We start from the raw sequence: 25,160 nt of genomic DNA on the forward strand, positions 1-25,160 counted from the left end.
TGAAACTGTGCATGAATTGGTGCATGAAATGGTGCATGAAACTGTGCATGAAAGTCAGCCACATAGACGAGTGACTGACTTGTGTCTTTGAGCTGACTCTCTTCCCATTTATCTCAAACAAGTAGCCAACTAATCCCCAATCGTTTTAAATGCAGAGGAAAAGCTTATGTTCCCCTATAAACCTCTCCCACGCACACACGGGAACCTCTGTACCCTGATTATAAAATCTGCATAGCGGTGGGTGTCGTTTCGGGCCTCAGAGTGTGATGGCACTACAGCAAGGGGTTGTGGGTAGATGAGATGTAGCAAAAATCTCCCAGGATCCTCCCTGACTGAGAGACAAGACGTCAAACCCCAGCCGGGAAGGTTCAACTTTCTTTCTCTCTTTCTCTCTGTCTTCCTCTCTCTCTCTTTCTCTCTTTGTCTCGCTCTCTGTCTCTCTCTCTCTCTCTGTCTCTCTCTCTGTGTCTCTCTCTCTCAGTCTCTCTCTCTCTCTCTCTCTCTCTCTCTCTCTCTCTCTCTCTCTCTCTCTGTGTGTCTCTCTCTCTCTCTGTCTCTCTCTCTCTCTGTGTCTCTCTCTCTCTCTCTCTCTCTCTCAGAGCACCACTTTATCCCTATTTTATTATCTCTCTCTTCTTCAGGACAGAAGACCACTGTGTTTGGAGATGGAGCACCATCTACTGGTCAGGTCTGGTAGAGCGGAGCAGTTGGTTCACAATCATCTGGTCAGGTCTGGTAGGGCGGGGCAGATGGAGCACAATCTACTGGTCAGGTCTGGTAGGGCGGGGCAGATGGTGCACAATCTACTGGTCAGGTCTGGTAGGGCGGGGCAGATGGAGCACAATCTACTGGTCAGGTCTGGTAGAGCGGAGCAGCTGGTTCACAATCATCTGGTCAGGTCTGGTAGGGCGGGGCAGGTGGAGCACAATCTACTGGTCAGGTCTGGTAGGGCGGGGCAGATGGTGCACAATCTACTGGTCAGGTCTGGTAGGGCGGGGCAGCTGGTGTTGTGAATCAGGCCGCTGTGGTGTTGAGACCGGCTACTTCCCAACACCAGGGTCTCTCCTTCACATCTCACCTACAACCCTCAACTTAACCCCTGACATCCAAAGCTGTGTCTACATTTTTTGTCAAATACCCTTACCCCCGCAGTGAAGAAGCTGGCGGCTACTTCCCAACACAAGGGGATCTCCCTATCCCTGACCTCTGGTGTTGTGTAATGTATGTTGTGGTTCTACGTAATGAAATGGAATGCAATGTAATTACTAAACACTTTAATTGTCTAGTATACTTGTTGTTTTCCAATGGTCTTGTTAAATGCCTTCGATGGACAATAAATACAGTATGTACTGAATTCTCGTAATAGTCCTATGTCTATTTTTGTCCTTTCTAACATGTTATCAATCTGAGGTGTTAAAAACCTACTAGGTTGTAAAGTTGGGGCTTTAACGTGCCACATTTGAGCAACATTTGAAGAATGAACAATCCTCAGCATTCAAACTGTGTCTTCGCTGCTGTTTTATCACCGAATATGTGTTACTTGGTCTTGACAGTGTGGCGGACTAACTAGAACAGGGACGGGCAACTTTGATGTGGGTGAGCGACACGGAAAAAATCTGAACTGATCATGAATGGCCGCAGTGGCTCGCGGGTCTGCGTACCCACATCTATACCCACATCGATAGCCACATTCATACCCACATCTGTACCCACATCCATACCCACATCCGTACCCACATCCATACCCACATCTATACCCACATCTGTACCCACATTCATACCCACATCTGTACCCACATCCATATTCATACCCACATCTGTACCCACATGTATACCCACATCCGTACCCACATCCGTACCCACATCCGTACCCACATCCATACCCACATGTATACCCACATCCATACCCACATCTATACCCACATCCGTACCCACATCCATACCTACATCCATACCCAAATCTATACCCACATCCGTACCCACATGTATACCCACATCCATACCCACATCTATACCCACATCCATACCCACATCCATACCTACATCCATACCCACTAAAATTAACATCCATCACCTGGGTTCTGTTCAGGGCCTAAAATTAACATCCATCACCTGCCAAATGTGGGTAGATTTTGGCCGACTCTACACATCGTTTCTTTCATACTGTAAGCTTTGCTCAGCTGTCAATTTTTTTCTTTTGAATTCTCATTTGTTTTTTTTCACTTCTTGTTGCCTGTAATATTTGTCATTCAAAATAAAGTTGTGATAGAGAATCACCTATAGACTGACTTTTACAAAAGCTGCAACTTTAGGACATTAAACACTTAATTAGAATAGCCTATTTGGGAAATACTTGCAATTATTTGAACTTGTCTTTATGCTTTTGATAGGCTATTTTAATGAATAAGATTAGACTTTTTTACCGTTAGGTTTTCAATGGCATGGAGAGGGATGCATACGTCATCATACTAAACTGTAAGGTTTGTTCAAACTACTACTATTTTTCTATATTGCTATTGCTTGTTCTATCTCTCATTATTACAGTAGGGCCTATCATGTTTTTAGATGATTAAAAAACATTTTGGTAATTTCATTAGATGAATTTATTGTTTGATTATAAAGTAGTGTGGTGGGAGAATGCCAGAAGCCAGGCACTCTAATGTACTTGTCCTCTTGCTCAGTTGTGCACCGGCGCCTCCCACTCCTCTTTCTATTCTGGTTAGAGACAGTTTGTGCAGTTCTGTGAAGGGAGTAAATCAAATCAAATTTATTTATATAGCCCTTCATACATCAGCTGATATCTCAAAGTGCTGTGCAGAAACCCAGCCTAAAACCCCAAACAGCAAGCAATTCAGGTGTAGAAGCACGGTGGTTAGGAAAAACTCCCTAGAAAGGCCAAAACCTAGGAAGAAGCCTAGAGAGGAACCAGGCTATGTGGGGTGGCCAGTCCTCTTCTGGCTGTGCCGGGTGGAGATTATAACAGAACATGGCCAAGATGTTCAAATGTTCATAAATGACCAGCATGGTCGAATAATAATAATAATAAGGCAGAACAGTTGAAACTGGAGCAGCAGCATGGCCAGGTGAACTGGGGACAGCAAGGAGTCATCATGTCAGGTAGTCCTGAGGCATGGTCCTAGGGCTCAGGTCCTCCGAGAGAGAGAAAGAGAGAAAGAGAGAATTAGAGAGAGCACACTTAGATTCACACAGGACACCGAATAGGACAGGAGAAGTACTCCAGATATAACAAACTGACCCAAGCCCCCCGACACATAAACTACTGCAGCATAAATACTGGAGGCTGAGACAGGAGGGGTCAGGAGACACTGTGGCCACATCCGAGGACACCCCCGGACAGGGCCAAACAGGAAGGATATAACCCCACCCACGTTGCCAAAGCACAGCCCCCACACCACCAGAGGGATATCCACAGCGTTGTACGAGATCTTTGGTTTCTTGGCAATTTCCCGCATGGAATAGCCTTCATTTCTCAGAACAAGAATAGACTGACAAGTTTCAGAATAAAGTTATTTGTTTATAGACATTTTGAGCCTGTTATCGAACCCACAAATGCTGATGCTACAGATACTCAACTAGTCTAAAGAAGGACTGTTTTATTGCTTCTTTAATCAGACAACAGTTTTCAGCTGTGCTAACATAATTGCTAAAGGGTTTTCTAATGATCAATTAGCCTTTTAAAATGATAAACTTGGATTAGCTAACACAACGTGCCATTGGAACACAGGAGTGGTTGCTGATAATGGGCCTCTGTACGCCTATGTAGATATTCCATGAAAAATCAGCCGTCTCCAGCTACAATAGTCATTTACAACATTAACAATATCTACACTGTATTTCTGATCAATTTGATGTTATTTTAATGGACAGAAAATGTGTTTTTCTTTCAAAAACAAGGACATTTTTAAGTGACCCCAAACTTTTGAACGGTAGTGTATATACTGTATATACTTTTTTTTTGCGATGGAAAAACAATTTGTGTAAACTTAAATTACTAAAACTGTCATGCTTGCTCCCGCTCTCCCTCTCTGGCACTTGAGGGCTCCAGGCTGCCCTTCATTACGCATACCTGTCACCATCATTACGCGCAGCTGCACAATATTTTTTCCCCTGTCCAGACGCTGTTCCTGTTCTGTTTCATGTCCATGTTTCATGTTCGTGTTTCATTAAATGTCCACTCCTTGTACCTGCTTCTCGTCTCCACCATCGATCCTCACAGAATGCTGACACCACCATACGAAGCATCAGGGAGGTTTTTTGTTTTGTTGGTGATGTTGGTTCCGGATGTTGCCACAGATGGAACCAGGGGTGCCTCAGCTTGCTCATCAGGCTCCCACGCCTCTGCCAGCTCGTCGGGCTTCTACACCTCAGCCAGCTTGTCCAGCGCCCATGCCTCGGCCTGTCAGGCTCACAATGCACCGCGGTTCAGCCTAATCGAACTCCCTCATTGACGACCTCGTCACTCCAGGTCGACGCCCACTGAAGCTGCCACTCCTGGAGCCCTGAGTCTGACCTGCGCTCTCTTAGATGTGGAGGTGAGATTCATCACTCCTGGAGCCCTGAGTCTGGCCTGCGCTCTCTTAGATGTGGAGGTGAGATTCATCACTCCTGGAGCCCTGAGTCTGGCCTGCGCTCTCTTAGATGTGGAGGTGAGATTCATCACTCCTGAAGCCCTGAGTCTGACCCGCGCTCTCTTAGATGTGGAGGTGAGATTCATCACTCCTGGAGCCCTGAGTCTGGCCTGCGCTCTCTTAGATGTGGAGGTGAGATTCATCACTCCTGGAGCCCTGAGTCTGGCCTGCGCTCTCTTAGATGTGGAGGTGAGATTCATCACTCCTGGAGCCCTGAGTCTGGCCTGCGCTCTCTTAGATGTGGAGGTGAGATTCATCACTCCTGGAGCCCTGAGTCTGGCCTGCGCTCTCTTAGATGTGGAGGTGAGATTCATCACTCCTGGAGCCCTGAGTCTGGCCTGCGCTCTCTTAGATGTGGAGGTGAGATTCATCACTCCTGGAGCCCTGAGTCTGGCCTGCGCTCTCTTAGATGTGGAGGTGAGATTCATCACTCCTGGAGCCCTGAGTCTGGCCTGCGCTCTCTTAGATGTGGAGGTGAGATTCATCACTCCTGGAGCCCTGAGTCTGGCCTGCGCTCTCTTAGATGTGGAGGTGAGATTCATCACTTCTGAAGCCCTGAGTCTGGCCTGCGCTCTCTTAGATGTGGAGGTGAGATTCATCACTCCTGGAGCCCTGAGTCTGGCCTGCGCTCTCTTAGATGTGGAGGTGAGATTCATCACTCCTGGAGCCCTGAGTCTGGCCTGCGCTCTCTTAGATGTGGAGGTGAGATTCATCACTCCTGGAGCCCTGAGTCTGGCCCGCGCTCTCTTAGATGTGGAGGTGAGATTCATCACTCCTGGAGCCCTGAGTCTGGCCTGCTCTCTCTTAGATGTGGAGGTGAGATTCATCACTCCTGGAGCCCTGAGTCTGGCCTGCGCTCTCTTAGATGTGGAGGTGAGATTCATCACTCCTGGAGCCCTGAGTCTGGCCTGCGCTCGCTTAGATGTGGAGGTGAGATTCATCACTCCTGGAGCCCTGAGTCTGGCCTGCGCTCTCTTAGATGTGGAGGTGAGATTCATCACTCCTGAAGCCCTGAGTCTGACCCGCGCTCTCTTAGATGTGGAGGTGAGATTCATCACTCCTGGAGCCCTGAGTCTGGCCTGCGCTCTCTTAGATGTGGAGGTGAGATTCATCACTCCTGGAGCCCTGAGTCTGGCCTGCGCTCGCTTAGATGTGGAGGTGAGATTCATCACTCCTGGAGCCCTGAGTCTGACCCGCGCTCGCTTAGCTAGCCCATCTCAGGGTGGGGACAGACAGCCCATCTAAGGGTGGGGACAGACAGCCTACCTCAGTATGGAGCGCAGTTCCATGCATGTAGACCTATCCTCTCATCATGGTAACATTTTCTTTCTTGTGACAGGTAGGCCTGCATTTAGTGCAGCATAGTCTATGCTACAGTAATATAAAGACCGAATGTGTTTCTAATTTACCCACATCCATCTGGCTTTCGGGGTCACCTTATTTATTTATTGTGAAGTTGTTTGTTTTTTAAATTGGCGCTGCAGAGTTTTTAAACAGTCTATCACACATCCAAAATAGATCATCCTGTTCCAGACTGATGTATAGCCCTAAATATAGATGTCCTAGCCTACCTCTTTCAGGTAATACATTCGAGGCAGCAATTAGCCTTATATTAAGCTAATGAATGATGGGTTATGTGTAATTCCAGTTCATATGATACAGTACAGCAATACAGTTCACATTCATTGATTTACCCAGGAGAGCATATAGCCTGCTAAATCTATGGGTTTTTATGCTTTTCTGGCGTGCGTAATGTGCAGTAGCCTTTATCATATATGTTATTGGATAACAACACAAACATTTGGGCTTTTTTTGGGGCTTAAAATGTCTTTAATAATGTAGTGCTCATGTAATTTGTTTAATGTAGGGCTCATTAAATGTGTTTAATGTAGGGCTCATTAAATGTCTTTAATGTAGGGCTCATTAAATGTCTTTAATGTAGGGCTCATTAAATGTGTTTTATGTAGGGCGCATTAAATGTGTTTAATGTATCGCTCATTAAATGTTTTTAATGTAGGGCTCATTACATGTCTTTAATGTAGGGTTCATTAAATGTCTTTAATGTAGGGCTCATTATATGTATTTAATGTAGGGCTCATTAAATGTGTTTAATGTAGGGCTAATTAAATGTGTTTAATGTAGGGCTCATTAAATGTTTTTAATGTAGGGCTCATTAATGTCTTTAATGTAGGGCTCATTAAATGTGTTTAATGTAGGGCTCATTAAATGTCTTTAATGTAGGGCTCATTTAATGTAGGGCTCATTAATGTCTTTAATGTTGGGCTCATTCAATGTCTTTAATGTAGGGCTCATTAAATGTAGGGCTCATTAAAGGTCTTTCATGTAGGGCTCATTCAATGTCTAATGTAGGGCTCATTAAATGTGTTTAATGTAGGGCTAATTAAATGTGTTTAATGTAGGGCTCATTAAATGTTTTTAATGTAGGGCTCATTAATGTCTTTAATGTAGGGCTCATTCAATGTCTTTAATGTAGGGCTCATTTAATGTAGGGCTCATTAAAGGTCTTTCATGTAGGGCTCATTCAATGTCTTTAATGTAGGGCTCATTAAATGTGTTTAATGTAGGGCTCATTCAATGTCTTTAATGTAGGGCTCATTCAATGTCTTTAATGTAGGGCTCATTCAATGTCTTTAATGTAGGGCTCATTCAATGTCTTTAATGTAGGGCTCATTCAATGTCTTTAATGTAGGGCTCATTCAATGTCTTTAATGTAGGGCTCATTCAATGTCTTTAATGTAGGGCTCATTCAATGTCTTTAATGTAGGGCTCATTCAATGTCTTTAATGTAGGGCTCATTCAATGTCTTTAATGTAGGGCTCATTCAATGTCTTTAATGTAGGGCTCATTAAAGGTCTTTAATGTAGGGCTCATTTAATGTAGGGCTCATTAAATGTCTTTAATGTAGGGCTCATTTAATGTAGGGCTCATTAAAGATCTTTCATGTAGGGCTCATTAAATGTCTTTAATGTAGGGCTCATTCAATGTCTTTAATGTTGGGCTCATTAAAGGTCTTTAATGTAGGGCTCATTAAAGGTCTTTAATGTAGGGCTCATTAAATGTCTTTAATGTAGGGCTCATTACATGTCTTTAATGTAGGGCTCATTACATGTCTTTAATGTAGGGCTCATTCAATGTGTTTAATGTAGGGCTCATTAAATGTCTTTAATGTAGGGCTCATTAAAGGTCTTTAATGTAGGGCTCATTACATGTCTTTAATGTAGGGCTCATTCAATGTGTTTAATGTAGGGCTAATTAAATGTCTTTAATGTAGGGCTCATTTAATGTAGGGCTCATTAAAGGTCTTTAATGTAGGGCTCATTAAATGCCTTTCATGTAGGGCTCATTAAAGGTCTTTAATGTAGGGCTCATTAAAGGTCTTTCATGTAGGGCTCATTAATGTCTTTAATGTAGGGCTCATTAAATGTCTTTCATGTAGGGCTCATTAAAGGTCTTTCATGTAGGGCTCATTAATGTCTTTAATGTAGGGCTCATTAAATGTCTTTCATGTAGGGCTCATTAAAGGTCTTTCATGTAGGGCTCATTAATGTCTTTAATGTAGGGCTCATTTAATGTCTTTAATGTAGGGCTCATTAAAGGTCTTTAATGTAGGGCTCATTCAATGTCTTTAATGTAGGGCTCATTTAATGTCTTTAATGTAGGGCTCATTTAATGTCTTTAATGTAGGGCTCATTAAATGTCTTTAATGTATGGCTCATTTAATGTCTTTAATGTAGGGCTCATTAATGTCTTTAATGTAGGGCTCATTAAAGGTCTTTCATGTAGGGCTCATTAAATGTCTTTAATGTAGGGCTCATTTAATGTCTTTAATGTAGGGCTCATTAAATGTCTTTAATGTAGGGCTCATTTAATGTCTTTAATGTAGGGCTCATTAAATGTCTTTCATGTAGGGCTCATTAAAGGTCTTTAATGTAGGGCTCATTCAATGTCTTTCATGTAGGGCTCATTAAATGTCTTTAATGTAGGGCTCATTAAAGGTCTTTCATGTAGGGCTCATTAAAGGTCTTTAATGTAGGGCTCATTCAATATCTTTCATGTAGGGCTCATTAAAGGTCTTTAATGTAGGGCTCATTCAATGTCTTTCATGTAGGGCTCATTAAATGTCTTTAATGTAGGGCTCATTAAAGGTCTTTAATGTAGGGCTCATTAAAGGTCTTTAATGTAGGGCTCATTCAATGTCTTTCATGTAGGGCTCATTAAAGGTCTTTAATGTAGGGCTCATTAAAGGTCTTTCATGTAGGGCTCATTAAATGTGTTTAATGTAGGGCTCATTCAATGTCTTTAATGTAGGGCTCATTTAATGTCTTTAATGTAGGGCTCATTAAATGTCTTTAATGTAGGGCTCATTAAATGTCTTTAATATAGGGCTCATTTAATGTCTTTAATGTAGGGCTCATTAAATGTAGGGCTCATTAAAGGTCTTTAATGTAGGGCTCATTAAAGGTCTTTAATGTAGGGCTCATTAAATGTCTTTAATGTAGGGCTCATTAAATGTCTTTAATGTAGGGCTCATTAAAGGTCTTTAATGTAGGGCTCATTAAATGTCTTTAATGTAGGGCTCATTAAATGTCTTTAATGTAGGGCTCATTTAATGTCTTTAATGTAGGGCTCATTAAATGTAGGGCTCATTAAAGGTCTTTAATGTAGGGCTCATTAAAGGTCTTTAATGTAGGGCTCATTAAATGTCTTTCATGTAGGGCTCATTCAATGTCTTTAATGTAGGGCTCATTCAATGTCTTTAATGTAGGGCTCATTAAATGTCTTTAATGTAGGGCTCATTAATGTCTTTAATGTAGGGCTCATTTAATGTAGGGCTCATTAATGTCTTTAATGTAGGGCTCATTAAATGTCTTTAATGTAGGGCTCATTAATGTCTTTAATGTAGGGCTCATTTAATGTAGGGCTCATTAAAGGTCTTTAATGTAGGGCTCATTAATGTCTTTAATGTAGGGCTCATTAAATGTATGCTCAGGTAGCATCAGGCTTGCATTTTAGATCAAAGCTCTAATCAAATCCAGACATGGGCCTATGTATATGCTTTATAGTGCTTTTGAATGACACTTCCGGTTTTGGCGGGAAATACCGGGTTAACCAGGAGAAAAGTGATTTATTCTGGGGATGGAACATTTGTAAAATATCTCCCCCTCCCTCCCTCCCTCCCTCCCTCCCTCCCTCCCTCCCTCCCTCCCTCCCTCCCTCCCTCCCTCCCTCCCTCCCTCCCTCCCTCCCTCCCTCCCTCCCTCCCTCCCTCCCTCCCTCCCTCCCTCCCTTGCTCTACAGGACAGCAGACTGTGTACTTGGCAGCAGTCAGCAGTGGTCGTCCCCCATCCCAAACTGACTGTCCTCTACACAACAGGTCAACTCCTGTCAGGAACAGCTGTTCGGTCAATCAAAGCGTCGGTTTGTATGTCTCAATAAAATCACAATGAGAGCACTGTAGACATTATTTATTTCAGTCAATACAGGTCCCAGCTAGATCGAAACATTGCTTGGTTTGTATGTCTCAATAAAATCTACGTGGGAACACATCAGAGTTTCTGACTTTGTTCATTTCCTTTACATTCATTTTACTGTCCTTTTCCAGTACGTTATCATTCTCCTTGTTATTACGCTTTCAAAGTCATTGTCGAGAACCCGGTTCTCCGTTCCAACTACTGTAGGTATGATGTTTGGTTGTATAATGCATTGATTGTTCTTCTGAAACAGCAGTCTGTTATTTTGTGTTTCTTTCTAAAAGTACAAATTAAACTCGATTGCTGACTTTGTCATCGGTAATGTGTGTTGTGGATGTGTTTGTCATCGGTAATGTGTGTTGTGGATGTGTTTGTCATCGGTAATGTGTGTTGTGGATGTGTTTGTCAGTAATGTGTGTTGTGGATGTGTTTGTCATCAGTAATGTGTGTTGTGGATGTGTTTGTCATCAGTAATGTGTGTTGTGGATGTGTTTGTCAGTAATGTGTGTTGTGGATGTGTTTATCAGTAATGTGTGTTGTGGATGTGTTTGTCATCGGTAATGTGTGTTGTGGATGTGTTTGTCATCGGTAATGTGTGTTGTGGATGTGTTTGTCATCGGTAATGTGTGTTGTGGATGTGTTTGTCAGTAATGTGTGTTGTGGATGTGTTTGTCATCAGTAATGTGTGTTGTGGATGTGTTTGTCATCAGTAATGTGTGTTGTGGATGTGTTTGTCATCAGTAATGTGTGTTGTGGATGTGTTTGTCATCAGTAATGTGTGTTGTGGATGTGTTAGTCAGTAATGTGTGTTGTGGATGTGTTTGTCATCAGTAATGTGTGTTGTGGATGTGTTTGTCATCAGTAATGTGTGTTGTGGATGTGTTTGTCAGTAATGTGTGTTGTGGATGTGTTTATCAGTAATGTGTGTTGTGGATTTGTTTGTCATCAGTAATGTGTGTTGTGGATTTGTTTGTCATCAGTAATGTGTGTTGTGGATGTGTTTGTCAGTAATGTGTGTTGTGGATTTGTTTGTCATCAGTAATGTGTGTTGTGGATGTGTTTATCAGTAATGTGTGTTGTGGATTTGTTTGTCATCAGTAATGTGTGTTGTGGATTTGTTTGTCATCAGTAATGTGTGTTGTGGATGTGTTTGTCAGTAATGTGTGTTGTGGATGTGTTTGTCATCAGTAATGTGTGTTGTGGATGTGTTTGTCAGTAATGTGTGTTGTGGATGTGTTTGTCATCAGTAATGTGTGTTGTGGATGTGTTTATCAGTAATGTGTGTTGTGGATTTGTTTGTCATCAGTAATGTGTGTTGTGGATGTGTTTGTCATCAGTAATGTGTGTTGTGGATGTGTTTGTCAGTAATGTGTGTTGTGGATGTGTTTGTCATCAGTAATGTGTGTTGTGGATGTGTTTGTCAGTAATGTGTGCTGTGTGGCTGTTGGTAAGGTCAAGGAGCTAGCAAAGTTGTGGGTCCAACCCCCACATACTAAAAATGGATGCACTCACTATGCTACCAGCTGCTAGAGATGGAAGAGCCGGCGAAGTGGAGTAATTATGTGGTGAAGATGGTCATGCTCCCCGAGCGCCACTAGAGGACATATCCTCTGCTTTAAAACAAATTATATATATATATATAAAAGATCTATTTACAGTGTGTGAAAATGTAGAAGAGTAAGGAGGTAGGCAACAGATAGGCCATACATAGAAACAAGAAGGTGGAGTTGGTGTCTTGATGTGTTCCCTCATTTAGAGACCCTAATCCAGTCAATTTCAGGTCTGTGCATGTTCACTGAACGATGAGAAGGGAAAAGGGTCTAGGAACAGAGGGAACGCAACACAACCGTTTTTAGGGGGAATCACATTGAACATGCTTAGGAATGGATTTTATCTGGTGTCTGTATGTCCTACATGAAATATTCATCTCCCAAAGTCTATTCTAAAGAACATATTTCTCTTTGTGATGCATGCCTGTTCTACATTATGTTTTTCTATCTGCGTGTTCTGTAGCATTGCACCCCACTGACTCCGAGCACGTCTGTCTCAACAGTGTGTAGGCTTTTAAACCTCCCTCTCCTGTCATCTCTGGGGTCGTAGCATGGAGGGACACACATAATCATGTGATTTAATGGTTTGGAAAATACAATGTTAGGACAGACGCTGGCAATCGTGTCAGCTGAGGAGAGCACAGACGCACCGGTATGTCTCCAAACACCGTCTCTCTCCCTGTCTCCAAACACCGTCTCTCTCCCTGTCTCCAAACACCGTCTCTCTCCCTGTCTCCAAACACCGTCTCTCTCCCTGTCTCCAAACACCGTCTCTCTCCCTGTCTCCAAACACCGGATCTCTCCCTGTCTCCAAACACCGGATCTCTCCCTGTCTCCAAACACCGGATCTCTCCCTGTCTCCAAACACCGTCTCTCTCCCTGTCTCCAAACACCGTCTCTCTCCCTGTCTCCAAACACCGTCTCTCTCCCTGTCTCCAAACACCGGATCTCTCCCTGTCTCCAAACACCGTCTCTCTCCCTGTCTCCAAACACCGTCTCTCTCCCTGTCTCCAAACACCGGATCTCTCCCTGTCTCCAAACACTGTCTCTCTCCCTGTCTCCAAACACCGTCTCCAAACACCGTCTCTCTCCCTGCCTCCAAACACCGTCTCTCTCCCTGTCTCCAAACACCGTCTCTCTCCCTGTCCCCAAACACCGTATCTCTCCCTGTCTCCAAACACCGTATCTCTCCCTGTCTCCAAACACCGTCTCTCTCCCTGCCTCCAAACACCGTCTCTCTCCCTGTCTCCAAACACCGTCTCTCTCCCTGCCTCCAAACACCGTCTCTCTCCCTGCCTCCAAACACCGTCTCTCTCCCTGCCTCCAAACACCGTCTCTCTCCCTGCCTCCAAACACCGGTTCTCTCCCTGTCTCCAAACACCGTCTCTCTCCCTGCCTCCAAACACCGGATCTCTCCCTGTCTCCAAACACCGTATCTCTCCCTGTCTCCAAACACCGTCTCTCTCCCTGCCTCCAAACACCGTCTCTCTCCCTGCCTCCAAACACCGTCTCTCTCCCTGTCTCCAAACACCGTCTCTCTCCCTGTCTCCAAACACTGTTTTCCTCTGTCTCTCTCCCTCTGTCTCCAAACACTGTTTTCCTCTGTCTCATTCCCTATGTCTCCAAACACTGTTTTCCTCTGTCTCTCTCCCTATGTCTCCAAACACTGTTTTCCTCTGTCTCTCTCCCTCTGTCTCCAAACATTATTTCTCCCTATGTCTCCAAACACTGTTTTCCTCTGTCTCTCTCCCTGTCTCCAAACACTGTTTTCCTCTGTCTCTCTCCCTATGTCTCCAAACACTGTTTTCCTCTGTCTCTCTCCCTATGTCTCCAAACACTTTTTTCCTCTGTCTCTCTCCCTATGTCTCCAAACACTGTTTTCCTCTGTCTCTCTCCCTATGTCTCCAAACACTGTTTTCCTCTGTCTCTCTCCCTATGTCTCCAAACACCGTCTCTCTCCCTGTCTCCAAACAACGTCTCTCTCCCTGTCTCCAAACACTGTTTTCCTCTGTCTCTCTCCCTATGTCTCCAAACACTGTTTTCCTCTGTCTCTCTCCCTATGTCTCCAAACACCGTTTTCTTCTGTCTCTCTCCCTATGTCTCCAAACACCGTCTCTCTCCCTGTCTCCAAACACCGTCTCTCTCCCTGTCTCCAAACACTGTTTTCCTCTGTCTCTCTCCCTATGTCTCCAAACACTGTTTTCCTCTGTCTCTCTCCCTATGTCTCCAAACACTGTTTTCCTCTGTCTCTCTCCCTATGTCTCCAAACACTGTTTTCCTCTGTCTCTCTTTTAAGGTTCGAATAATAAACGTTAAGGTTAGGAACTTTTGACGTCAATTTGACAAAAGCTGTGACCCATCTAGACCTGACTGTTTTAGGACCTGAAAGAATTCACAGAGGAAAACCAAGGGATACTGACAACGGAAGATCACCCTCTCAGAATCCTGAGCCAGTGTAGGGATCAGATTGGCCTTTAGCGTACAGATCAAATAAAAATGTAAGGTAGTATGATTGATTTATTTGTTATTGTTATTATTATATATAGATTTTTCAAAACATACAGTATTTCATTTTTTGGGGGGGGGGGGGGGTATTTTACTACCCCGTACAGTAGGTGGCAGCAATACACCTTATATGGGTATTGTCTGCCAATAAACCTTGACGAAGAAGAAGAAGAAGAAGAAGAAGAAGAAGAAGAAGAAGAAGAAGAAGAAGAAGAAGAAGAAAAAGAAGAAGAAGAAGAATGTTTAAAGCGTTGGAGGATCAGTGTGCACATGCCTAAGGCCAGGCGTGAAGCCGGAAGGTCGGCAGAAATGGAGTCCCTAGAGAAAAGAAAAACAAGATGGCTGTCAGGAGTAGTGCAGTATTATCATAAGGAGACATACACTTTGAAAACGGAGGAGGAATGGAGAGAAAAAGAGAGGGAGAGGAGGTCTGAGAGAGAGAGAGAGAGAGAGAGAGAGAGAGAGAGAGAGAGAGAGAGAGAGAGAGAGAGAGAGAGAGAGGGAGGGAGAGAGAGAGAGAGAGAGAGAGAGAGAGAGAGAGAGAGAGAGAGAGAGAGAGAGAGAGAGAGAGAGAGAGAGAGGGAGAGGGAGAGAGAGGGAGAGAGAGAGAGAGAGAGAGAGAGAGGAGAGAGAGAGAGAGAGAGAGAGAGAGGGAGGAAGAGGGTGAGCTTGAGTGGGATAAAAAAGGTGGAAAAAAGGGAGATGGTTTGTTGAAGAAGACTGGTAGAAAGTGTAAGCAGAGGGGGTTGAAGACAGGAGGAGAAATGGAAGTGAGTGAGGGTGAAGTATCGGAGGTGGGAGGTGTGGGGAAGTTATCGTAGACTGAGGTAGGCACTGAGGATCAGGAGAAAGATGAGTCTGTGACAGTAGGAGTGAAAGTTATGGAACAAGATGAGTCTGTGACAGTAGGAGTGAAGGTTATGGAACAAGATGAGTCTGTGACAGTAGGAGTGAAGGTTATGGAACAAGATGAGTCTGTGACAGTAGGAGTGAAGGTTATGGAACAAGATGAGTCTGTGACAGTAGGAGTGAAGGTTATGGAACAAGATGAGTCTGTGACAGTAGGAGTGAAGGTTATGGAACAAGATGAGTCTGTGACAGTAGGAGTGAAGGTTATGGAACAAGATGAGTCTGTGACAGTAGGAGTGAAGTTTATGGAACAAGATGAGTCTGTGACAGTAGGAGTGAAGGTTATGGAACAAGATGAGTCTGTGACAGTAGGAGTGAAGGTTATGGAACAAGATGAGTCTGTGACAGTAGGAGTGAAGGTTATGGAACAAGATGAGTCTGTGACAGTAGGAGTGAAGGTTATGGAACAAGATGAGTCTGTGACAGTAGGAGTGAAGGTTATGGAACAAGATGAGTCTGTGACAGTAGGAGTGAAGGTTATGGAACAAGATGAGTCTGTGACAGTAGGAGTGAAGGTTATGGAACAAGATGAGTCTGTGACAGTAGGAGTGAAGGTTATGGAACAAGATGAGTCTGTGACAGTAGGAGTGAAGGTTATGGAACAAGATGAGTCTGTGACAGTAGGTGTGAAGGTTATGGAACAAGATGAGTCTGTGACAGTAGGAGTGAAGGTTATGGAACAAGATGAGTCTGTGACAGTAGGAGTGAAGGTTATGGAACAAGATGAGTCTGTGACAGTAGGAGTGAAGGTTATGGAACAAGATGAGCCTGTGACAGTAGGAGTGAAGGTTATGGAACAAGATGAGTCTGTGACAGTAGGAGTGAAGGTTATGGAACAAGATGAGTCTGTGACAGTAGGAGTGAAGGTTATGGAACAAGATGAGTCTGTGACAGTAGGAGTGAAGGTTATGGAACAAGATGAGTCTGTGACAGTAGGTGTGAAGGTTATGGAACAAGATGAGTCTGTGACAGTAGGAGTGAAGGTTATGGAACAAGATGAGTCTGTGACAGTAGGAGTGAAGGTTATGGAACAAGATGAGTCTGTGACAGTAGGAGTGAAGGTTATGGAACAAGATGAGTCTGTGACAGTAGGAGTGAAGGTTATGGAACAAGATGAGTCTGTGACAGTAGGAGTGAAGGTTATGGAACAAGATGAGTCTGTGACAGTAGGAGTGAAGGTTATGGAACAAGATGAGTCTGTGACAGTAGGAGTGAAGGTTATGGAACAAGATGAGTCTGTGACAGTAGGAGTGAAGGTTATGGAACAAGATGAGTCTGTGACAGTAGGAGTGAAGGTTATGGAACAAGTGGACTCTTGCCTTTTGGCTGATCCATTTGTGGTTTCACTGTGGGCGAAAAACAGAGTTGGATAATGTGGAATCGGTGAGGGTAACCAGAAGTGATAATTGTTTGTGTTTCTGTTGGTCAGAGGGAGAAGGCACTCGGAGTAAAACGAATGGGAGCAAGAAAAGTGAATTGTTTCGTTGTCAAGAAAAGGGCACCAATGGAAGGAGTGATAACTGGGGTAGCAGTAAATATAAAAGTTGACCAGCTGAGGGGAAAGATTCATGGTTTGTGATGCTCGTAGTTTGAGGCGAAGCAGACAGGGTGGCGAGAGTGGAAACAGAAGAGTCATTGTCTGTTCCTTTGAGTTCTGAAGTTGTCTTTGCCCGACAAAGTGAACTTAGTATATACAGTTGAAGTCGGTAGTTTACATACACTTAAGTTGGAGTCATTAAAACTCGTTTACATACACTTAGGTTGGAGTCATTAAAACTCGTTTTTCAACCACTCCACAAATTTCTTGTTAACTAACTATAGTTTTGGCAGGTCAGTTAGGACATCTACTTTGTGCATGACACAAGTCATTTTTCCAACAATTGTTTTCAGAGATTATTTCACTTATAATTCACTGTATCACAATTCCAGTGGGTCAGAAGCTTACATACACTAAGTTGACTGTGCCTTTAAACAGCTTGGAAAATTCCAGAAAATGATGTCATGGCTTTAGAAGCTTCTGATAGGTTAATTCACATAATTTGAGTAAATTGGAGGTGTACCTGTGGATGTATTTCAAGGCCTACCTTCAAACTCAGTGCCTCTTTGCTTGACATCATGGGAAAATCAAAAGAAATCAGCCAAGACCTCAGAAAAATAATTTATATCTCCACAAGTCTGGCTCATCCTTGGGAGCAATTTCCAAACGCCTGAAGGTACCATGTTCATCTACCACTACAGAGGGAGGAGTGGTGAGAGTAGTAGAGACATACCACTACAGAGGGAGGAGTGGTGAGAGTAGTAGAGACATACCACGACAGAGGGAGGAGTGGTGAGAGTAGTAGAGACATACCACTACAGAGGGAGGAGTGGTGAGAGTAGTAGAGACATACCACTACAGAGGGAGGAGTGGTGAGAGTAGTAGAGACATACCACTACAGAGGGACAGGCCAAAAAGTGCTTTAAGTTTCAGTAAGATTGGATTTTTAGCATTTAAATGAATGGTTATGAACTGTACTGAAGGGAAGTGGCAGGAGATATAGGTGGTGGTGGCAGCTGCAGAGAGGTATTTGGGTGTGTGAGACTTGACGTCAGAGTTACTGGTGGTGTTAAGTGGTGATGTCACATCCTTTCAGGATGATGGAATGAGGTTGGAATAAATACATTTAATTAGTGGACTAGGGTGGTGTTCATTTTATTTTATATCATTTAGAAATGAGTGAGTGTAGTGTTAGATGGTAGGCAATTTATTTACTATATATTTTTTTATTTTTCAAGCAAAGTATACGGGAGTTGTGCTCCAGTAGGTGGCGGTAATGCAGCAAATTGGATGCCAACCGCTGTTAAACCCATAGAAGAAGTACACGCCTATATACAGAACGGAACGGAGAGCACGGCCAGCCGTAGGAGCGCATCGGGTTGTGTGTGTTGTGGTTATATTTTATACCCCGTTTACCAAAACGGAAAATAGAACTACAGACAGTTTGGGCTGTTTCACATTTGTTTTAAACCAGCATTTTGATTGGCGTTCCGTTTGGCTCATGCGATTGAAGGGGCTCGAGGGCTCGTGCCTTTCCCCCTCAAGGTTCCAGAGAGGCGCGTGGAAAAGCCCTGTGCAGAGAAAGAAGGGGGATCATAGCGTATGTATGTAGCCTAAATGCATACATGCCGGGGTCTTCGACTGTGTGGTTTTAAAAACGGAGACGGGTGTGTTTATTTTGTCGGCAAACGGCAATGAGTGGCAATGAGATCGGGTTGCTGGTGAGCCAGTGCTTTGATGAATAATTTACGGTCTTGTGGTCCGAAAGGGAGCGAACCACAGCCACTGCCGTTTGTAAACCTCTGACGACGTCGGAGAGTGCCCGGATGGTGGACTAGAGAGAGCCGACAAAACGGGTCTGAAACGGGACGAGGTACTTTGACATTGTCGGTAAATTCATTGGGGGCGGTGAGAAGGGGTGATGGTGTGTCGGAGGAGGAGAGAAGGAGCTTTGGGCACCTTGCGGAGGATCATATACAAACTCTGTTTTCGGATTATTCTCAAACCCCGCCACTTCTAAACCACAACAAACAAATCAAAACTAATCTCAGTTAACTCTAAATTAATATTTTCGACATGCGCTCATTAAAATAGTCCATCCAAGAAACATTAGAATAGGTGTATGTAAAGTTGACTATCATTGTAATGAATAGTGAGTAGTCAGTAGTTCAAAAGCTTCATCCAAGTGTAGCTATTGAATCGTTGTGAACTGAAATGAATATTGCACATTTGATTTTCTATAGGAGAATCTTTAAAAATCATGCAATACAGAATTTTAAAAGGGCGTTTCTCTCGGCCTGCATCTGCATATCTGGCGTCAGTTGAGGGTTATGTTTAGGAGAGAACACTTCCAGGTCTTTCCTATGTGGACCATTTGGACAAATATTTACTTTAAAAAAAACATCTACCTCAAAGCTCTGCCTGTTTTCCACAGAACAGGACTGGAGAAACGAACAAACGTTTACTAACTGAATGCCTCAGTCTCACTAATACCTCGTAGGTTCTTTTATAAAGCGTAGCCTTGTTTAAAACGCCTCCGATGGCTTCGTTCTCCGACTCCGACCTGCAGACCTGTCTTCTCTGCAAGGAGCTCTGTGGCTCCTCCTCCACTCCCATCTCTTGTAACTCCTCCACTTCCTCTTCCTCCTCTCACTCGTCCTCCTCCTCCTCCCGGCGCCTCCATGTCCTCCCCTGCCTGCACACCTTCTGCAGACAGTGTCTGGAGGGGCAGCGCAGTCATGGGGACCCTCTCAAACTCAGCTGCCCCACCTGCAACCAGAAGGTCTCCGTCTCCGATGCCGCAGTGGACCCTCTCCCTTCCTCCAACTTCCTCTTGGGTAACCTTCTGGACGCGGAGCAGCTCCAACTGGGCCAAAATAAGAACGGTCACCGGGGGGTCGGTGGGTGCTCCGTACCCAGGTTCCCCCTCGCCCACAGCGTGCTCCACCCGAACCGTCTGGGAGAGCCCCAGTGCAGCTCCTGTGGCGAGGGGAACCCGGCCAGCTTCCACTGCCTGGACTGCCAGGAGTACCTTTGTGATAACTGCGTCCGAGCCCATCAGAGGGTCCGGTTGACCAAGGACCACTTCATGGAGAGCCTGCAGCATGCAAGCCGAGGCTTGGCCAGCCCCATCGCAGGTAGAGGCAGAGGTGTAGGGTTGTCCCTGACCCAGCCCTTCCAGTCCAACTCCTCCCTGCTGCCTTTGTTCCAGGATAGGATGAGCTTCTGTCAGCACCATGACAACAAGGTAGGGACACGGGAATGAAATGATACACCCCCACATATATATACACACGCACACACACACCCCCACATATATATACACACGCACACACACACCCCCACATATATATACACCCACATATATATATATATATATACACACGCACACTCACTCAAATGACTATGGGGTCTGGTCCTTTTTGGCACAGGAGGTATTGCCTTCACTCTCTGGATCCACAGGGTTTCTGGTTGGAGCTCCACTACGCTACACTGGCTGCCGCTATAGGTTCAGTCCTTACAGCTGCTCTTCATATGGCCGTAGTTCTTCTACTGTATACTGGACATTGACCCTTTCGCATTCACTCTGTAAACACACACACACACACACACACACACACACACACACACACACACACACACACACACACACACACACACACAGCTATGTCAAACAAACACCAACATGAACTGTGTATAACCCCCCCCCCCCCTACCACAGCTACCTACCTATCACTCATTGTAGGTGTTGTCTACAAGATGGCTGCTGTTGGACATATCACCACACACACGTCCAGTTAGAGTTCGGCCTGTCTGGTTAGGCCTGTCTGGTTAGGCCTGTCTGGTCAGGCCTGTCTGGTCAGGCCTGTCTGGTTAGGCCTGTCTGATCCAGCGATGGTGGGTTTGTGCCCATAGGCGACATTGTTGCCGGTGATGTCTGGTGAGGACCTGCCTTACAACAGGCCTACAAGCCCTCAGTCCAGCCTCTCTCAGCCTATTGCAGACAGTCTGAGCACTGATGGAGGGATTGTGCCTTCCTGGATCGGTCGGCTGTACCGACCGATCCTGTGCAAGAGTTACACGGGTCTGCACTGCGAGGACGATCAGCTGTCCGTCCTGTAGCGCTGTCTTAGGTGTCTCACACTACGGACATTGCAATTTATTGCCCTGGTCACATCTGCAGTCCTCATGCCTCCTTGTAGCATGCCTAAGGCACGTTCACGCAGATGAGCAGGGACCCTGGGCATCTTTCAGATCTCAATCTTTGCTAGAGGGAGGAAATGTGATTTCATTGGTCGTCAGCTCACGGCTCAGACACTTCAGGATAGATAGAGTCCTGAGTTAGCCTACCCTGGAGCAGGTTCCTTTTCAAGGAGTTGTTGTCATACCTGGCTAAAAGGTGAGCTCCTTTTGCGGTACCAGTTATCCTGAGTTGAACTCAGCAAGGTAACTATGGTCAACTCTAACTCTAAATCCTCAAACCTAGCGCGTAGCATGGGGCTCTGGCGCGTAGCATGGGGCTCTGGCGCGTAGCATGGGGCTCTGGCGCGTAGCATGTGGCTCTGGCGCGTAGCATGGGGCTCTGGCGCGTAGCATATGGCCCCTGCCTCACCCCTCTCACCCTGCAGGAGTTGGTTTGAGGGGGTGGTGTTGAGGCAGGGGTTGGGTGGGGGGAGTGGTGTCGAGGCAGGGGTTGGGTGGGGGGAGTGGTGTCGAGGCAGGGGTAGGGTGGGGGGAGTGGTGTCGAGGCAGGGGTAGGGTGGGGGAGTGGCGTCGAGGCAGGGGTTGGGTGGGGGGAGTGGCGTCGAGGCAGGGGTTGGGTGGGGGGAGTGGCGTCGAGGCAGGGGTAGGGTGGGGGGAGTGGCGTCGAGGCAGGGGTTGGGTGGGGGGAGTGGCGTCGAGGCAGGGGTAGGGTGGGGGGGGAGTGGCGTCGAGGCAGGGGTAGGGTGGGGGGAGTGGCGTCGAGGCAGGGGTTGGGTGGGGGGAGTGGCGTCGAGGCAGGGGTTGGGTGGGGGGAGTGGTGTCGAGGCAGGGGTTGGGGGGCCGGCGGTGTCGGGGTTGGGGGTTGGGGGGGGGGGCAGAGCAGAGGAGAGGCAGAGGTTGGGTTGTGGGGGTGGTGGATAGTGTTGGATGGTATTCAAGCAGGGTTGGTGAGTCTGTAAAACGAGGAATGCAAGTTGTTTGGAAATGGGAGTGTGTGTTAGAGAGAGACACACACACACACACACACACACAGAGTGTGTAGCCTACTCCCCTCTTGGAAGTATTGGATTGAGGGGGGGATGTTGGGGGGGGGGCTGTTGTGTGTCTAGAATCCATTGTGGACATTGTATCCAGTTTTACACTCGTTTCCACAACACACACGTCACTCTCATTGTTGCTCTTTGTCGCACACATCCTCCAACCTTTGTCCATGTAAAAGGAGAGAGACAAGAGACCCGTTCTCTTGTCTACTGGTTGAACACTATCTTCTGCTTGTGGTTGTTAGGCTGAAACCAGTCGTGAAAACACACGCAGGGAAATTGAGAGGGGGAAGGGGTTTGCCTCTTAATCAACGATAACTGGTCATCTCACTCGAGCGCAGTGGAAGTGTAGACCCATTGGTCACCCGTCTTGGAATACCTGATTGTTAAATGCCAACCCTTCTACCTCCCGAGGGTATTCCACCTCGGGACAAGAAAAATGACAAGCTGGCACAACTGTATGAGGCTACAAACAAGCAGGAAAATGTACATCTGGACGTTGTTTTATCTGGTTACTGGTGACTTTAATTCTGAGCCATTTCAGACCCATGATGCCCAACTTTCATCAACACGTCTCACCTCGCCACTCGGGGTGATAAAATATCTACACCGCTGTTATTCTACCCACAAGCAAGCATTACAAGGCCCTCTCTCTCGTCCCCCTTTTGACAATTCACATCATGACTCCGTACTTTAGCTTCCTGTTTACAAGCAGAAGCTCAAAAGGGAAGTACACACCTGTGACTCGCTCCGTTGAGAAGTGGTCATCAGAATCAGAGATTATGCTACAGGACTGATTTTGCGCTGATTGCAATATGTTTCGGGACTCCGCCGATCAGCTAACCACCTCTGTCACCGGTTTCGTTAGGAAATCGTCGTCTCCACGGTGACGGTTCACTGCTTCCCCAGTAAAAAGCCCTGGATCAACACGGAGATTGGAGCTAAACTAAAGGACGGTGTTACCACACAGGGCGATCAGACAACCCTACAGCCGAGGACAGGAACAAGTACAAGAAGTCCCATTTATGACCTCCGCAGAGTCATCAAATGAGCAAAAGGACAATACAGGAATGAGGTGGGAATCCTATTACACAGGCTCCAATGCCCGCCCAATGTGGCAGGGGGCTACAGTCTGTTCTGGATTTCAAAGGAAAACCCAGCCGTGATCTGCCCAACAATGCCTCTCGACCATACAAACACAATGCATTTTATACACGGTTCGACAATAACATCGTTCCGGTTGTGAAGGTGTCCAGGACCTCTGTCTGGTGGTGTGACCGGAAGGCCCAGAACATCGTAAGACTCCAACCACCCAACTGGTCCTCGCTGCTTCCGCGCGGTACACCGGTGCATCAAGTCTGACACCAGCAAGCTCCAGAATAGCTTTTATCCCCAAGACATAGCTATTTAGCTAACTAAATGGAAAACAAAATGGCTACAAGGATATGCACATTCACAGTACTGAGCCTGTATATAGCTTGCTTATGTTCTTATTTTTATTTCTCATGTGTTTTTGTTCTACCTTGTTATTTCAAGTATTACATTTTGTTATTGATTACTGCATTGTTGGGTTTAGAGCTGCAAAAAAAGGCATTTCAGTGTACTTGTGTTGGTAGTACCCAGCAGAATTGTCGTGCAGCAGCTGTATCTGGCCTCCCACAGAGTCTCTTCCTGTGTCGCGCTGAAATGATTCCCCAAGGGAACGACTGGCTTTAGGTTCATACAGCCGTAACCTGGACCCTTTTTCTCATTTGAGGTAAAAAAAATCTGTCCTCCACTCTTGCGCCGCCTTCCCCTCTCCTCCGTGACCAGGAAACTGATGAGTTGTTGAGATGTCAGTTCATTAGTAGGCGACTTGAAGTTTTACCAAGGATAGGTTGAATCCATAAGACTAAGGCCTTCATGGAAGAGTTTTGAAATCTGACACACCGCCTTTGAATCAGCTTTTGTTTTGTCAGTGGAGAAAACCATACCCACGTTTTATAAACGATACGCTACTTAACGTTTTATCTGGAAAACGTCTTGCACAACTAATAATTTTTTTAATATTTTTTTTTATAGCTTTACATATTTATTTTGGGATCTACCCCTGTAAACTTAATTTGCCTGATGCGTTCCCTCTCCTCGATTACCTTCTGACCTTTGTCGAAAGGAGGCGAGAGAGGATGCAGAAGTTGAGCCAATCCAATTGAGAAAAGGCCCTGATCAGAGAGACATCGGAAAGGAGAGCCTTCTCTGACACACACGGACAGTCAGTTTGTGAGGCCTTAGGAGGAAACTTGACCCAGGGCTGAGACCGATACAGCAAAGGAAGGAATTCTCGTAACTGAATTTTGGCCTCCTCAAGTTTCTCTCTGTGCACACACACACACACACACACACACATCTGGGATTCCCTAGCCCTCTGAAGCTCTGTGTTTCTCATCAGCAGTATGTTGAAGACAGTAGTTATGAAGGTGATGGAGTAGCTGTTGACTGTCCATACACCTCATGGAATATACCTTTTGTCTGGTCTGGGCATTGCAGACAGACAGACACACACACACACACACACACACACACATTTCTATTTCTTCCTGCATCTCCCATCTGTGGGCACTTATCCTACGAAGATTTGTGTGTGTTTGTGTTTCTGAGCGGCCAGCAGAGTTTGATTATGTGAAGTCTGTCTTCCAGGGTATTAATTCACAACATGTGCCTCACAATTTGGAGAACTGCCCCAATGTTTCCTCAGTGTCTCCCTCATGGTGTGTCAGGGCAGCTTTGATGTTGATCTGTCTGCTGTATTGATAGAGAGACATTTTGTGGAGTCTGACTGTTTTTTTTTTAACAGTTCACCGATTTTTATTATCGGTAATTATCGGCAAACTCAACCGATATTCAATAAATATAATGGGAAAGAAAGGAATCGTGGTAAAGAAGGGAATCGTGCTGATCAGAACAGTTGCTGCCATTTTTATGTCATTATTGTCACAATTTATAAAATCAACATTTGAAGCATAGTTATTGGACAATTGCTGTTTTGGATGGACATCGAGGACGATTCAGTGTGGAATAATGACACCTTCATTTATCAGTTAGTTTTGTCCCCCAAGAAATGGTTTTCGGGACCCCCCCCAAAAAACATATTGGTCGGGCTCTAGACGTTGGTCATGTTTCCCGCTGTCTCCTCTGACCGTACGCTGTCTCCTCTGACCGTACGCTGTCTCCTCTGACCGTACGCTGTCTCCTCTGACCGCACGCTGTCTCCTCTGACCGCACGCTGTCTCCTCTGA

The 25,160-nt window shown here is 45.4% G+C and overlaps 2 protein-coding genes across 2 annotated transcripts in view; one reads left to right on the forward strand and one right to left on the reverse strand.

The window, feature by feature from the left end:
* The window catches only part of LOC135549007 (uncharacterized), a 7,615-nt gene extending 5,578 nt beyond the window's left edge, over positions 1 to 2,037 (reverse strand). Inside the window, exon 1 of the mRNA XM_064979078.1 lies at positions 1,662 to 2,037. Coding sequence (XP_064835150.1) covers positions 1,662 to 2,037 — 376 coding nt within the window. The remainder of the gene's footprint in view (positions 1 to 1,661) is intronic.
* Positions 2,038 to 17,994: 15,957 nt separating this feature from the next.
* Positions 17,995 to 25,160, forward strand: part of LOC135549533 (E3 ubiquitin-protein ligase TRIM71-like) — a 39,729-nt gene continuing 32,563 nt past the window's right edge. The window contains exon 1 of the mRNA XM_064979561.1: positions 17,995 to 19,889. Coding sequence (XP_064835633.1) covers positions 19,182 to 19,889 — 708 coding nt within the window. The 5' untranslated portion in view covers positions 17,995 to 19,181. The remainder of the gene's footprint in view (positions 19,890 to 25,160) is intronic.

This window comes from Oncorhynchus masou, chromosome 12 (assembly GCF_036934945.1).
Source record: "Oncorhynchus masou masou isolate Uvic2021 chromosome 12, UVic_Omas_1.1, whole genome shotgun sequence".
NCBI lineage: Eukaryota > Metazoa > Chordata > Actinopteri > Salmoniformes > Salmonidae > Oncorhynchus > Oncorhynchus masou.